Consider the following 13,841-nt stretch of genomic DNA (forward strand, 5'->3'; position numbering starts at 1 on the left):
AAAAAGCTTTGTGCAATCGCATACAGAGGGTTAAAAGCTTTCTTCTTGGTATCTGTTATTGGATTGCTCTTGTTCTGACACTGCAGTGATTTTTTTTTCAGACTTCACCCATGTTTGTTTCTTGCTGTGCTCTTATTCAGTTGAAACTGTCACTATTCTTTATTAGATGATAACACAGATATCAGTATATTAACAATTATTAACAGATGTCCCTAACCAATATCTGTATGCTTCAGATCAGCCCAAGTTTCCCCATTTTTTGAGATACACAGGCTCCAGAATTTATGTACCAGTATTTTGCCTCCATGTTATATGCAACAGAATCAGTACCCTCAGAATAAGACATTCTGTCTGTAACATTTATACTTTTCCTCCTTCCCAGTTCTGCACTGAAATTCAAGAGTTTTCTTTGCCTAATGGGACAAGTCCATGGAACTGAAAGTACATCAGAGGAAACTCTGAAGCCTAAAACGTAACCTTCCTATTTAGTAATCTAAATTTAACTTCCTGAAATTCTCTTCCACACCTCTCTAAACATTTGTAAACAAATCCCTTTAAAAATACTAATTGAGCTTTTAAAACTATATAAACACACACAGAGAATTCTAGGAATGTCTGAGTATGACAGAAAATTTCCACTGTATATTTTAATAGATAAGAAATACATGTCAAATTTTATTAATATTACATAAACTTTAAAAGGGGCTCATCTCTTCATTAAAACTCCTACTAGTAAACATTCATTATAAATCCCTTTGCTATTAAATATTCACAGGAGTATTCCTAAATAAATCACTAGCAAATACTGCAATATTAATATCTAAAAAAACCCATAGATCACAAAGATCAAACTATCAACAAAAGAAATTAACATTAAAACATTTCAACAGTTTTAGGGCAGAGTGATTCCATTTGAAGACTGGCAAAAGAATCCAGTACGTTATTTCAGATACGGATGAAGCTGTTTGGGCCGAGCTTTTTTTGACAGCCCAATCCTGATGGGGCCCTTGCATGTTTTAAGAGGCTGCACTCTTACAACTTCACGTGACGGAAAGTATCCTATATTAAAAAAAAGGAAATAAAAAGTGAAAGTATCCAGAATTACATATGATATACACCAGAATTACGTATTGCCAAGATATGGAAATTAGATGAACATTAATTGCAGCTTCTCAGTCCTTCACTACATCCTGTCCCATCTCCATTTTGTGCAGCTGTAGAGCATCTAAGATGATATTCTTTTGGGTTGAAATTGAAATGGTAACAGCTGGGTCACATGTAGATCCCTTCTCATTAGAAGGATCCTCGACCTAACATTACCTAACTTTCCTAACAGACTGGCAAAGGCATATACTTTGACACCAGTTACCATCCCGGGACAGAGAGTACATGCTGAGAGGAGCATGCTTTAATATTTTCCACTAGTCTCAGGTGTTTAGATGTACAAATCCAAATTACAGAGCCGGGCATCACTCTACTGGTGACAATAATCATAATGCCTTGTCTCGCACCACTCATTTTACAGGAAGTAGGAGAGCAGGATGTGGATTTTCTGCTCCATAGTCTATTAGGTAAGGTATACACCATCTAGCAATCTGGAGCATGATTCAGCCATCCTTTAGAAGCTGTTCTGTTTTGCATAAAATAATATACTCACTGGGGAAGACCATGACCTTATAAACTATAGAAATTAGGACAATGAGTCATTGGAAGAAGTAATAACGACACAAGAAGGTGTCACGTTTCTCAAGATCCTTTCTAGTTCTTTTTTCCATTGTTCTATAAAACGGTGAAGCACTGAGCATTTAGCTAGGACATCAAATAGTGAGCCCATCAGAGCCTTAGCCACTCAGCTGGAATCCTACTAAAGGGAGAAAAAAAATTCTCTAAGCCTTTCACAAGAATTTGAAATGATGGGATGACAAAAACCCCAAATCTCCATTCAATGGAGAGATAGTAAGGTTCCTATGTCTTTTATAAGACTCATAAGAGTCAGCTGGAAGAGGAACTGCATCCACTAAAAGTCAAACAAGTCTTACGGGTTTATATGTAGCCAGTAAATCATGGTAGTTAGTCACGCTGAATTGTAAAACTGCTGAAGTATAAATCTTCTTGTCCCACCCAGGCATCTCCTTTCCAAAACAGTCAGTTTCTGAGGCAACAGTCACTTCATATGACCAAACAGTGGGATGTAAAACAAAGAACTCATTGATACCAGCAAGTATAAAACCTGTACCTCCTAATCTTCTATGGGAGCAATATGCTGGATTAAGCCACAGAGTTTTGGCAACTAAATTGGCTAAATTAACAGGCTTGGATTCCATAGCAGAAACAGAGTGATCATATCCAAGACACATAACCAAGCCAAATCATGTAAGAGCACATGTGATGGCTCAGAATCCTACCGAAAAAAACAGAGGGAGATGGCCACACATCAGCAAAACTTCTGACATTAGCTTCTATCAGTACAGTAAATATCGTATTCCCCCTGACAACAATAGATATAGTCCTTGCTTCAGAATAATCTCTAAGGCAATGTTCAGTGTAAATGGAAGAGAACTGTCTCTGCCAACCATAGATTACAGCACAGAAGCAATGTACCTCCTCAAGGAAAGAAGATACTCAGCAGTTCTCTGTTTACTGTCAACTGAGAATGATGATGAGGGGAACATTACATTTTTTCAGCTTCTTCTACTGGAAGTATGTTAGGTGCCTGTTGATTCTGCCAAACCTCTGGAAATAAGGTATAGAATGCCTTAGAAATCTGCCATTGCCCTAGAAATATGCATGATTTCTCAGCAATCATGGGGAAAAAAGGAATCACTCATTGCTAAGCTTTCCTTACAAACATTTCTGGAGAAGCTCAGATGGGAACTTAAAAAAGACTAGGAAGCAATGTAAAGGGAACAGTTACTGCTAACGGCAATGAAGAAAATGTCTGGTTTTCTTTGCCCTTGGCCCCATGGACCAAAACAACAGTGAAAGAAGAAAGGGAAGATGATCCACGTTCAGTCGTCTTCTGATCTTCTGCAGGAGCTACAATGTTCCATCTAGCATGCTTCAATGCCATCTGAACAAAACTTCCAAGAAGAAGATGTTAATGATGTTAATATCAACCACCTTGTGCTGTTATGCGCAATACAGTATTCCGGAATTTGAATTTTCCCTAAGCAATAACAACACCTACTACAAAAGTCAGAAACTAGAATCCACCTGCCACAAAATAAAAACCAAAACCAACACCTTATAGAGCAGTGATAAACAGTAAAAAAGCAGAGCGGTATTCTTTGTAACATTTTGAGTTTGGTATATGAAATATTATCAAAAGATGACATATCTTCACTAAAAAACAGCTGAAAAGAACACCAGAGATCATCTTTAAATGTTCAAGATTTTCAGTCTCATTGTTTCACAGAATGGCCTGAATGAAGGAAACAGCTTTCTGAGTTCTGAGAACAGCAAAGTGTGCATCAGTTTTAAGAGGTGCAACGGGGAATAAAAGTGAAAATATCTGTACGTGATTTGACTTAGTGAAACAGAAGTTATCTATAGCTTTTTCCTTACAATGTTTTAGCATTTCATTTCAGAATAAAGTAATAGCCTTGTTTTACTAAATGTTTCCAAGTGTTGGAAAAAATGCAAAAGCATGCTTTTTGAAATCCTAACAGATCGATTGGCAATATCCTTCTGAATTTCCTTCCACAATGTGTCCAAAACTACAGCTCTTCCAAGAAAAATATATCAAATCATGTTCTCCTTGTAGTACATCTTGGCTGTATCACAATGATAGGAGGCCCAAAGATGTTTGTTCCAGAACAAGCAAAAAAGGAAACCCCACATTGTTAGAGTTCTTTTCTTCTATCCAAAGAACAAAAAGGCTCATCTGCGTGACTTGCTCTGTGACCCCAGCCAAAGATAGGGCAGCTTTCTAGTAACCTACAATTAAACAAAATGTGATTGCTATAGAGAGAAAGCTAAAAAGGGAAGAAACAAATACAAATGTTTGAGAAATAAATTTATTAGCACTGGCATTTGTGGTAGAAATAACAGAATAATATTACTCTTACCTCCCTCTTTCTGTATATTATAGTTTTGTTCCTTAAGTAGTGTGCAGGGAAAAAAAGCTGGGTCCCATGTGTATGTTTTTTTATAAGCTGCATCAAAATAGCCTTAAAAGAGAACCATAAATACAACATTTAAGATTTTAACTAATTTCTATAAACAGGTAACTAAGTTTGTTTCATCTAGTTATTAATTTGTGGTTCTTGTTGATGTCAGTAGAACATATATGTGCATGTTATGGGAAATATTAATGAAGCTACAAAGTCGCACTCTCAGAGGCTTGTCAAAAGCTGTCTATACACCTCATGAAGTTCTCCTTTGCATAGATGCAATGATGCAGTCTTTAATCCTCTGATGACATATCATTTTCTCCACTTGGATCTTCTTATTCCAGACTTAGGCAGAAAAGTGATCACTTAGTGCGCAATTTATCCAGTATCTAGTTAGGTTTTTGTTCTCTGAGGCAAGGCATTCAGGTGTAACTTCCAGGACATTACACTGTTAAAATACTAAACAGAATTCCCTCCAGGGCTTTTCTGTGACGCTTTCCTAATTGCTTCACAAACACTAATTACCTTCACAAAACCCCTGCAATCTTCACTTTATAAATTTAGAGCTGTGTCCCTGAGAAATTGATTTTAGATGTCAAATTTGAGATGGCTGCATTTTTATCAGAGCATTTACCAAATATGACCAAAGCATATCTCTTATTGATTTTATTTGCAGCTGTGAGAACTCGTCACTTCTGCAAACTGAATTTTGGGTACAAAATCTGATAAACATGCTGTTTGAAAAGTGGCTGAATAATTTATTTATCACGTAGGAGCTATTTGTAAAAGAAGGTACAGTTCACCTGGTTTTCTTCTTAGTGTCCTTCCCTTACTCATTAAGTATCCCTTGATTCTGAGGCAAATGAGGTAGGAGTGTTAGAGTTTACAAAGAAGATCTCCCACATATTGTTTGAAATAGGGATTTGGTTTCTTCAAGAAAAAATAAGATTAAAAAAAGGCAGCATCTAAACTTTAAACAAACATAACTTTAGTACTGCCTAAATTTTGTGACTGACTGGCCTGGAAGCCAGAACCATGAGTGAGGTACACATGCTCCTTTTATGGTGGATGGAAAAAGTTAGGTCCTTCAAAATAGGATGCTATACAAGCAATGAACTAGGCAAGAACTGATTAGGGCAATGCCATAAGAAAGATTAAGTGCAGAATATGTTTAGAAACCTACTGCCATTTTCTGAGCTTAAGATCCTTAGTGCAGCAAACTGCCTTCACCTGTTTGGGATCTATGGCCCAGAATTAACTACTGAGGACAGATAACTAGCACACACTTTAGAGAAATATGCAAGTATCACACATGATGAGTAGTGCCTACCACTCATGAACATACTCATATGTATCTTTATTAATCTATTGCATGAACTTGTGTTAAACTGCCTATTTTTGCCAAACTAGTGTTCTTTAAATAGAAGACGTTAGTATCCATGTCAGATGCAAAAACATGTATATGTTGCAAGACTAGCTGTTGTGTTCACTTACAGGTCTTAAACAAACCAGAGAGATTTAACAGTTGCCACTGATCACCTAACTCCAAAAGAATTTTTTTTACTATTTGACTCCTCATTAATACAGCCTTCTGAATATTATGTAAAATCCATTTTGAAAAGATGAAGTTGATTTTCATGACACTACGAAAGTTTTCAGTAGTACACATCCCTGAAAACATTTAAGGTCAGGTTGGACGGGGCTCTGAGCAACCTGACCTAGTTGAAGATGCCCCTGCTCATTGCAGGGGGGTTGGACTAGATGACCTTTAAAGGTCCCTTCCATTTGATGATTCTATGATTCTATGACATCAGTTGCAAGGAAACAGTTGTCTCCTTTGTGAATATTGTATAATGTTTTCATTGAGCCTTTTCTTTTTGTAAATGTGTATCTTATTGAGTTTTTTACTCCTTTAGGGATTTTACGGCTTATGATGAAATCCAAGAAAAAAGAAATAATTTGTAACGGAATTTGCATTAAGACAGGTTTGACTGACTGACTGAATTCTGAGCTACAACTGCTACAGCACAGTGTGCAAGTAGCAGTAGTCGTGTAGGTTTTTTGCATTTGGCTACTCATAGGCAAGTACCTTTTTCCGACAAACCTTGTACAATTCAATGAAAACTCAGTTATTGTTATAGAATTATTTGAGTTGAGAAACACACCTTTAAAACAAACCAAATATTGCCTAAAAATTAAATTTGCTTATTAACATAATAGCCAATAATTCCATGTGCTTACCTTCTGCAGTAGGTGAATGCAGCAATTCTTCACTTGACAGTCTTGAAATACAATATTCCTTAGATACGTTTTGGTCTTCATTTTCATTTGTTATCTTTTCATTTAATGAACTTCCATTACCGTCAGTTATGTTTTGCCCTTCTGTAGTACCACGGATTGGAGAAGAAGTACATATTTTCTTTTGAGAAACACTTGTCACATTTTCATCTATCCCCTCAGAATTATTTAATTCACAATAATTGTTGTGTGAGTTTGTTTCCAAACTAGATAAATTGTTTTCATTTCCCTTGCTAATTTCATGAAACATATGTAGCTCTTCTAGCACTAAATCAAATTTTCTCTTCAGTTCAAATTCATATGTGATTTTATTTTCTAAAGGTAAATACTTATCTTTTGCATCTTCAAGACATCCATTGTTCATTATGGATAAATGCATTTTTAATTTCTCTTCTGTAGCAATGAATGTTTTAGATTCATCTTCTGAATATGACATAATCAAGTCATTCATTACAGTCTCACATTGACTTTCATTAGTTACACGCATTTGTTCATCACTTATCTCTTCCTGTTCTTTTACATATTCAAGATGTTGTTTCAAAGTTGCTGGCTCTAAACTGACTGCCTGACTTATCGGTGTATGCCCTTGTAAAGAAAGTGGCACTGTTTCTTTAGCCTGTAATTGCAAGTATGTATCTGTCATAGTAGGACTTCCTGCGGATGGATATTGTAGGGCATGAATTTTTTCACTTTGTTTTTGTTTGTCTGCACTTGAGGAGCTCCTGAAGTGTTCATCTTCACTTACTACTCTATCTTTATTGACAAAAGAGTTGCTACCTAATGGCAAAGTGACATTTGAGGAACTAGGAAATAAATTTTCAAAATTGAAATAAGTATTTCGGTCTTCCACTTTTTCTTTTTTATTTGCTAAATGTGGGCTATATGTATCTATTTTTTTGCAATGTTCAGGTTCATTTGTTTGGCTATCTTGTAACAAGAGAGAATTAGATTTTTCCATAGTTGTTTTTGACTGCTCAGGTAGAATTAAGGCATCATATGATTTAGCAGGCAAATTATGAACCTCTTTTGAACTAGTGATTGCATTTTCTTCAGACAACTTTTTTTTGACAGAAGTGTCTTGGTTTACAACTGGGATCTGGTCACAGTCTTCAGAATCAGTAGTAAGGGGAATTTTTTCATATGTGTCAAAAATAGGGAAAGATTTTTTAGAAACAAAATTATGAGAGTTTATTTGCAAATTTTTTGACTTAACACATTCTTTATTATTAGCATTTATATAACTAGAAATACCCAAATATTTTTTCATTTTATATGTGACTTCATTTGTTTCTTCATTTATAGACATTATGTCATTTCTACATCCGGTTGTTTCCTGTTTCTTATTTTCACATAAAACAAAAGGGAAAATTTTAAATCTTTCTCCATGAAAAGAACTATTAAACATTTTACTTGGTTTCTTCTGCTGCTGTGCTGTAGTTACTGATATTTCCTGATTTGTACATTTACTATTTACCTTTTCAAATTTCAGTTGTGAATGGGCAGGAAAGTAAGTCCAAAATCTGAGATTTGCTCCTTTCAGATACTGTATTTTTGTGATATTGCAGCAATACATCTTGTCTAGTGAAGAACAATCAGAAGTGCCCTGCAGTGAGATTAGGCATTTAGCAACTAAAATTTGCTTTTTCATACCGTTTTTGTGACTGACTGACCTCAAATAGGTGCTAAACCCTTCACTCCCTCTGCATAAGAGGTGGTGCTTTCTGACGTGTCTTCCCTTACATAATCCACTTTTTAGGTTATGAAAGAGGGTTCTTCTTTTTAGAAAAGCAGACTCTTCTTCAGCTAAAGATCTAGAAAAATGTCTTCTCTGCCATTCATTACATAATTCAAAACCAATGCTTTCCACAAATTTAGAACTTACAAAGCCTGGATAAGTTTCCTTTTTTTTATGAAATTCTGTGTTTTGCCCGGAAGTATTATCTGCACATGAGTTTAACTGATCTTGCTTTCTGCCACATAAAGGATGTTCCTCCACTCGCATAGACTGCCCTTCAGTTGCCAATAAAGTCTTTGTGCTACTGAAAAAGGAAGCAAGAATTGTCTTCAGTAGTTGCACCTTCAGATTCTTTGAAATAATAGCCAGCAAAAAAATGCATATTTTATTGTTGTGGTTCCCATTTATATTGCTCTTTACTAACTCTTGAGCATCACACTGCTCGTTTAATGTTTCACGAAAATGAAACCAATGTGTAAGACTGTCACACTGACACGTGGGCATATCTTTATATAAAGATTCAGTCCATGTCCTGACCCATCCAAACAACGTGTTTTGAAATGAAAACTTTAATTTGAACATTTCCTTTCCCCTAAATATATTGCAACTCACTTTCTTATCTGGAAAATTCTGCACAATAATGCGAGGACAATTAGTTTCAAGTATAATGTTTTTCGTTAAATATCTTTTGAAATCAAGTATTTCTTTTGTAGAGAGTTTTGATTCTGTTTCGTACAAACAAATATCACTGTTGGAATTATGCACACTACAGTGTATGTCTAACTTATTTTTCTCTAATGCCTCTGTTATTACTGGAATACTTGTCTGTATATGAAATGTTGCCGCGTTTTCATTACTGCTTTTCCTCCCCATTCTCTTCAAAAGATCATTATAGTTGATACAGTTCTCATTCTGAATGTTTTTAGCGCTAATGTAAATGTGAATCTTTGACTTCTGGTCATCATCACTATCTGAATTCTCCAGCATCTTATCTTTGAAATAATTTTCAGCAAGTATTTCATTACATTCAGTGTCAGTGCTGTTGCCTCTGAAATAAGTTACAGATACTTTGTGTCCTTCTGCCAAAGCACTGTGCTGTTGTTTGCTAATTGTTGCATAATTCTTTTCTTTAAATTCAGAACAAACAGTTGAAGCTTTTACACTGCTTTTATCATTTTGCAATTTTTGTTTCCCTGTCTCAGACATTTTTTGCACACCATCTATCTGTTTAAATTGCATCAAAGATGGCTGGCCTCTAAAATTCTTCCAATCCGTTTCCTTCAAGTTAGTTGATGGCATTTTACTATTTATTTTATTTGAAATGCTAGGAAGTTGAAAATTAGGGATTTCCAGTGGTTGTATACTTTTAAAAGGTTTTAATGTTGGAATTATATATGATGAATTATTTTTTTCTTTGTTATCTCTTTCTGCAGTAGTTTCATTATCACTACTGGAATAACCTTTATCTTCAGTAGAACATACTTTTTTCAGAAAATTATTTTTCTCATGTTTTCTGTGTGAAAACACAGAACTGGTACCACATAAAAATGGAATTTGCAAAAGCTGGTATTGTTTCCACTTTTTATCAGAGACAGACTTACGACTTAACAATTCCATCTGAAACAAGTCTCTATTTAAGGGTGTAACTGAAGAATTTTGTTTGAGTTCATTATCACCATTTCTTCTATTATTTTCTTCTATATTGTTGTTCTGCTGCACTTGGGGTGGATTTAGTACATGTAGATTTTTACACGTGTTACCAGCATTCCACGCATCGTGTAATTCTGTTTCGAGAGGCCATCCGTGTACATTCAATGAAATGTCATCTTCCACAGTAATTTGGTTTTCATTTTCAGGACTGTATTTTCTGGTAGGCAGTTGATTTTCTGATACTCTACATAGTAACCTTTCACTACTACAAGTTTGAAAATTGATAAACTCTCTCATACAAGTTTTTCTTGCTGTATCACAACTTTGCTTTTCTAATGACCAGCTGTTTTGTCTTTCTGATAAATATATAGGTTCATGAGGTGATATTTGGTATCTGTTCACACAATGTATACTTTGTTCTAACTTTTGCTGCTCCTCTTTCTCTATGCTTTTTTGATTACTTTCTATTTTAATTCGCTTTGGATATAGGTAGCATTCAGTTTCATCTGACGATGAAGATAAAAATATTTCAGAACATGTACTTTCCATGCTCGCAAAAATAAGTTCTATATTGCTGAGACAGTCCTGAAAGTTAAAGAAATATTAAAGGCATAATTGATCTTTTAACAATTTCCAAAATGTACAGGACACAAAATTAGTAATTCTGTCATCTATATATGTTACAACGTATGTTCTGTATACATTACAGGCCTGAGATAAAGGCAGGATCACCGAACAACATTTAAAACCAAGATCTAGAATTTAAGATAGAAGTTAGTTACTGAAGTTGCTGATATATGCAAAATTAAAATGGGTGATGATTTCACCGTGTCAACAAGTTACAGAGATTAATTGCATTTTTCATGCATTTGCCAAAAATGAATACTGAGAACAAATATCAAGGAAATAATGCCCACTGATGATCTCTTCTGAATCAGAGGAGTGGACCCTTTAAAACTGTTAAAAGCTGAAATAAATTGCCAGTCTTGTCTTCACTGTATGATAATTTGTAATGTGGAACTGTAGGCAAGTTTATCAAAAGTCCTCAGGTATGACAAAACATTGTAATAGACTGTATCTTCATACACAAATAAACAGTGGTGTCGTAGGCACAAATCTAGATTGTTAAATGTGCTGGTGCTCCTGATGTTTAAGTGCATGTCTCTTCAAGTTAAATGCACTCAGCAGCTTCATTTAAGAAATGATCTACCCAGTGTGTGGAACATAATTTGAGCAAAATGAAATTTGGTATACTGATTGAGGGAATTTATTATACTTGTAGCAGACTGGTTCACCAGTATCTCTGAACAATCCAGTCACTGTGCAGAGCTGGCCTCAAGGAGCCAACAGGAAGGTGTCCAAAACGTTTCATGAAGTATATAATTAACAGAATTCATTTTTTTAACCAGGACCGTATGAGGCAAGAATCAAGTAGCATTCCTAATTGTACAGGTTTACTTCTTTAATGACACAGGAAAATCCATTTTGGCAAGGAACACTTCTGCAATTGCGGGACATACCTGTGAAATGCAGATAGCGAATGAATCCTCACGCTTGTGGCTTTTTCGCCTCCCTCCACAAGGCTGCTCTCTCCCCTCCCTGAGGAAGTTTCCCCCTTGCTGAAGGTGACAGGTCCCCCCTGTCCTGTCCCTGAGGTGGCTTCCCTCTCTGGTAGACAGCCACCCTCCTCCCTCCTCTTTGAATCAAGTTTTACCGTCTCTCCCTCCTGGTGTTCGTACAACCGCTTGCAAGCTTTTTTTTTTTTTTTAGTCTTCCACAGTGGTTGTTTTCCCCCTCCCTGCAACAGGCTCGCTCCTCTCTCAGACCCCCGATCCCGCCCTGAGGTGCTTCCTCGGTGCACCCCTCGGGGGCGAGGGCATCCCCCTCAGCCAACTTGCCCGCCCCGCCTCAGCCGCCCTCTTCGGAGGGCTGCCTCCTCCCAGGGCTCTGACTGCCCAGCACCCCGGCTGCCCTCTGAGCATCGGACACAGGTCCGTTCTAGCTGGAAACCTGGAGAAGCGGAGCACGACCCTGGCGGTGACCTGGCGGGGCGATCAGCCAGCGGCAGTGCCGCCCCGCCACCGCCGCTCTCCGGTGCTGCCACTCGCCCGCTCCGCCGCTCCAGGCGCCTGAAGGCGGGAAGAGCCTGCGGAGGCGGGCAGAATCCCTCCGCCCCGCCCCGGCCGCGGCACCTCGCTGTCGAAACTGCAGTTTGGTTGGAAAATCCTTTCTTTGGTGCCTTAGCAGTGAGGGTCACCGACTAGACCCAAGCAACCTGCCGGCAATTATTTCTACAAGCTGGATGCGTTTTTCTAAATTGCCTAAATCCAAAAGCATGAGATCCTGCATGTGCAAATGCTCGTGTCCGCGGCCCTTTTCCACAATCCTTCCCTGATTAACACGCAGAAGAACAGACATTGCTTCCCTTGCCTTTTTTTTTCACAGTGGCAAGCGTTGATTCAGCCAAGGACTTTATTCCAAAAATAAGAAGTATTCATACAATGTCACGCTTTTGAAGTAGGTGCTTCCTATTCAACTGCTGAAATTTCATTTCCAAAAGGTTATTTTTTAAAGTTTGCACTAAACCGGTGGGCTGCTTTAATACCGTTAAGGATGGGAAATAAAAATAGAAACATCTTTAGGGCCTGTTGCTGCAAATATTTTTTTTTAAGGTTTATCATCCATACTACAGTGAACAAATCCACTGAAGCCCAACGGATCCATTGTTCCTGCTAGTAAACATTGCATGCAGAAATTGTATAAATTGAGCCTCAAAATACCTTTCTCTTCAATATTTCTGCTTTTGTAAATAAATCTGGCTAATAACTGCTTTCTAATATTTAAGAAATAGTATTAATTGAATCAATCTTTAGTTAACAAGATACGGCTCCTGTCTACTTTTAAGCAACAGTCTGACTGAAATAAATTAGATTACATTCACATTTTATAATATTTAACATACTGTATGGAATGAAGGTCATAACGTAAACTAGAAATAGGATTTTGAGGTCTGTAAGAGAGATTCACCATGGCACTCATGTTTGCGACTCCTCTGCATTGGAAAAGCATCTAGGAAGCATTCCTGGAAGACAAATTATTGTATTTGTCTGAAGTGGAAATGCTGCAGGGTTCGCAACAGTTTCTAATGTCTTCTGAATAGAATATTCCCCCAGTTGCCTGTCAGTGTGAAGTCCCTTAGTATGCATGGTAGGTTGCAAGTAAATAGGAATCAGTTTAAAATTACTCATGTCTTTGAACAGTGAAAACAACCAGCTTTACAAGAAAAGCAAAGAAAACTGCTTTTTCTTGCATCTACACAGCTATAAATCAAGACTGTTTATTAAACCCCATCCAGCTGTTTCACATCTATGGCTTACTTTGTTGTATATAACTTAGATACCTAGCATAAGCTGACAGACTTCCACTGAAGCATATCCTGCATGCTCTGCACATTTCAATTTGCAACTCATGAAAAAATTTTATTCATACTACTTGCTTACTGATAATACAAATTGAATATAGCATATTTCTACTAATGGAGTGGAAAAAAGACATAATTACTTTCCCCGCTACTTGGTTCAGTAATATTTTAATAGGATGCAAACACATTTTTGTTGAAGAATTTTGATAATTTCAAACTTTCACTTTCTGTCAATTGGTTACATCTCCATCACACTTACCAGGTACATAACTACTATTATACTATGTTTGCAAGTTGACAAAGCAGGTTGTAGAGTGGCTTCTTGATGAAGGCAGCAAAGAAGTTTTGGGTTCTGATGCAGCAACCAAATCTCAAAAATATTCCTTCACTTCAAATCATTATTTAAAACTTTTACAAAAGGTTTTGTAGCTCTCATTCTCATTTGTCTTTTTTTTTTCCTTTTTGTTGAAAACTAGAAAAGAAAAACATTGCAAAATATTGAAAAAGAAAGGTCAGGAATAAATATTAAGAAATTAAGTTAAATGTCAACAAAGACAGCACCAAAAATAATTACACTACTCTATATGATCAGTAAGACACTAAAATTTGACAATCTTGATTTGTC

At 36.6% G+C, this 13,841-nt stretch overlaps 1 protein-coding gene across 1 annotated transcript; it reads right to left on the reverse strand.

Annotated features, from left to right (window-relative positions):
* Positions 1–940: 940 nt before the first annotated feature.
* RAD51AP2 (RAD51 associated protein 2) lies at positions 941–10,344 on the reverse strand. Its single transcript, XM_087777375.1, has 3 exons — positions 6,354–10,344; positions 4,068–4,169; positions 941–1,059 (listed from the first exon to the last, which is right to left on the reverse strand). The coding sequence occupies exons 1-3, from the start codon at positions 10,342–10,344 to the stop codon at positions 941–943; spliced, it is 4,212 nt and encodes a 1,403-aa protein (XP_087633501.1).
* Positions 10,345–13,841: the final 3,497 nt, after the last annotated feature.

Source organism: Nipponia nippon, unplaced genomic scaffold, assembly GCF_047370975.1.
Source record: "Nipponia nippon isolate SJK-2023a ecotype South Korea unplaced genomic scaffold, ASM4737097v1 scaffold_4, whole genome shotgun sequence".
Classification (NCBI taxonomy): domain Eukaryota; kingdom Metazoa; phylum Chordata; class Aves; order Pelecaniformes; family Threskiornithidae; genus Nipponia; species Nipponia nippon.

Bases quoted from the DNA above. Each gene is read 5' to 3' on its own strand.
- RAD51AP2 (XM_087777375.1), bottom strand. From the start codon at position 10,344: ATGGAAAGTACATGTTCTGAAATATTTTTATCTTCATCGTCAGATGAA. The intron at 4,170-6,353 runs GTAAGCACATGG...TTCTCTTTTAAG, and splicing joins GCATTCACCTACTGCAGAAG to GCTATTTTGATGCAGCTTAT. The intron at 1,060-4,067 runs GTAAGAGTAATA...TTTTTAATATAG, and splicing joins TAATATACAGAAAGAGGGAG to GATACTTTCCGTCACGTGAA.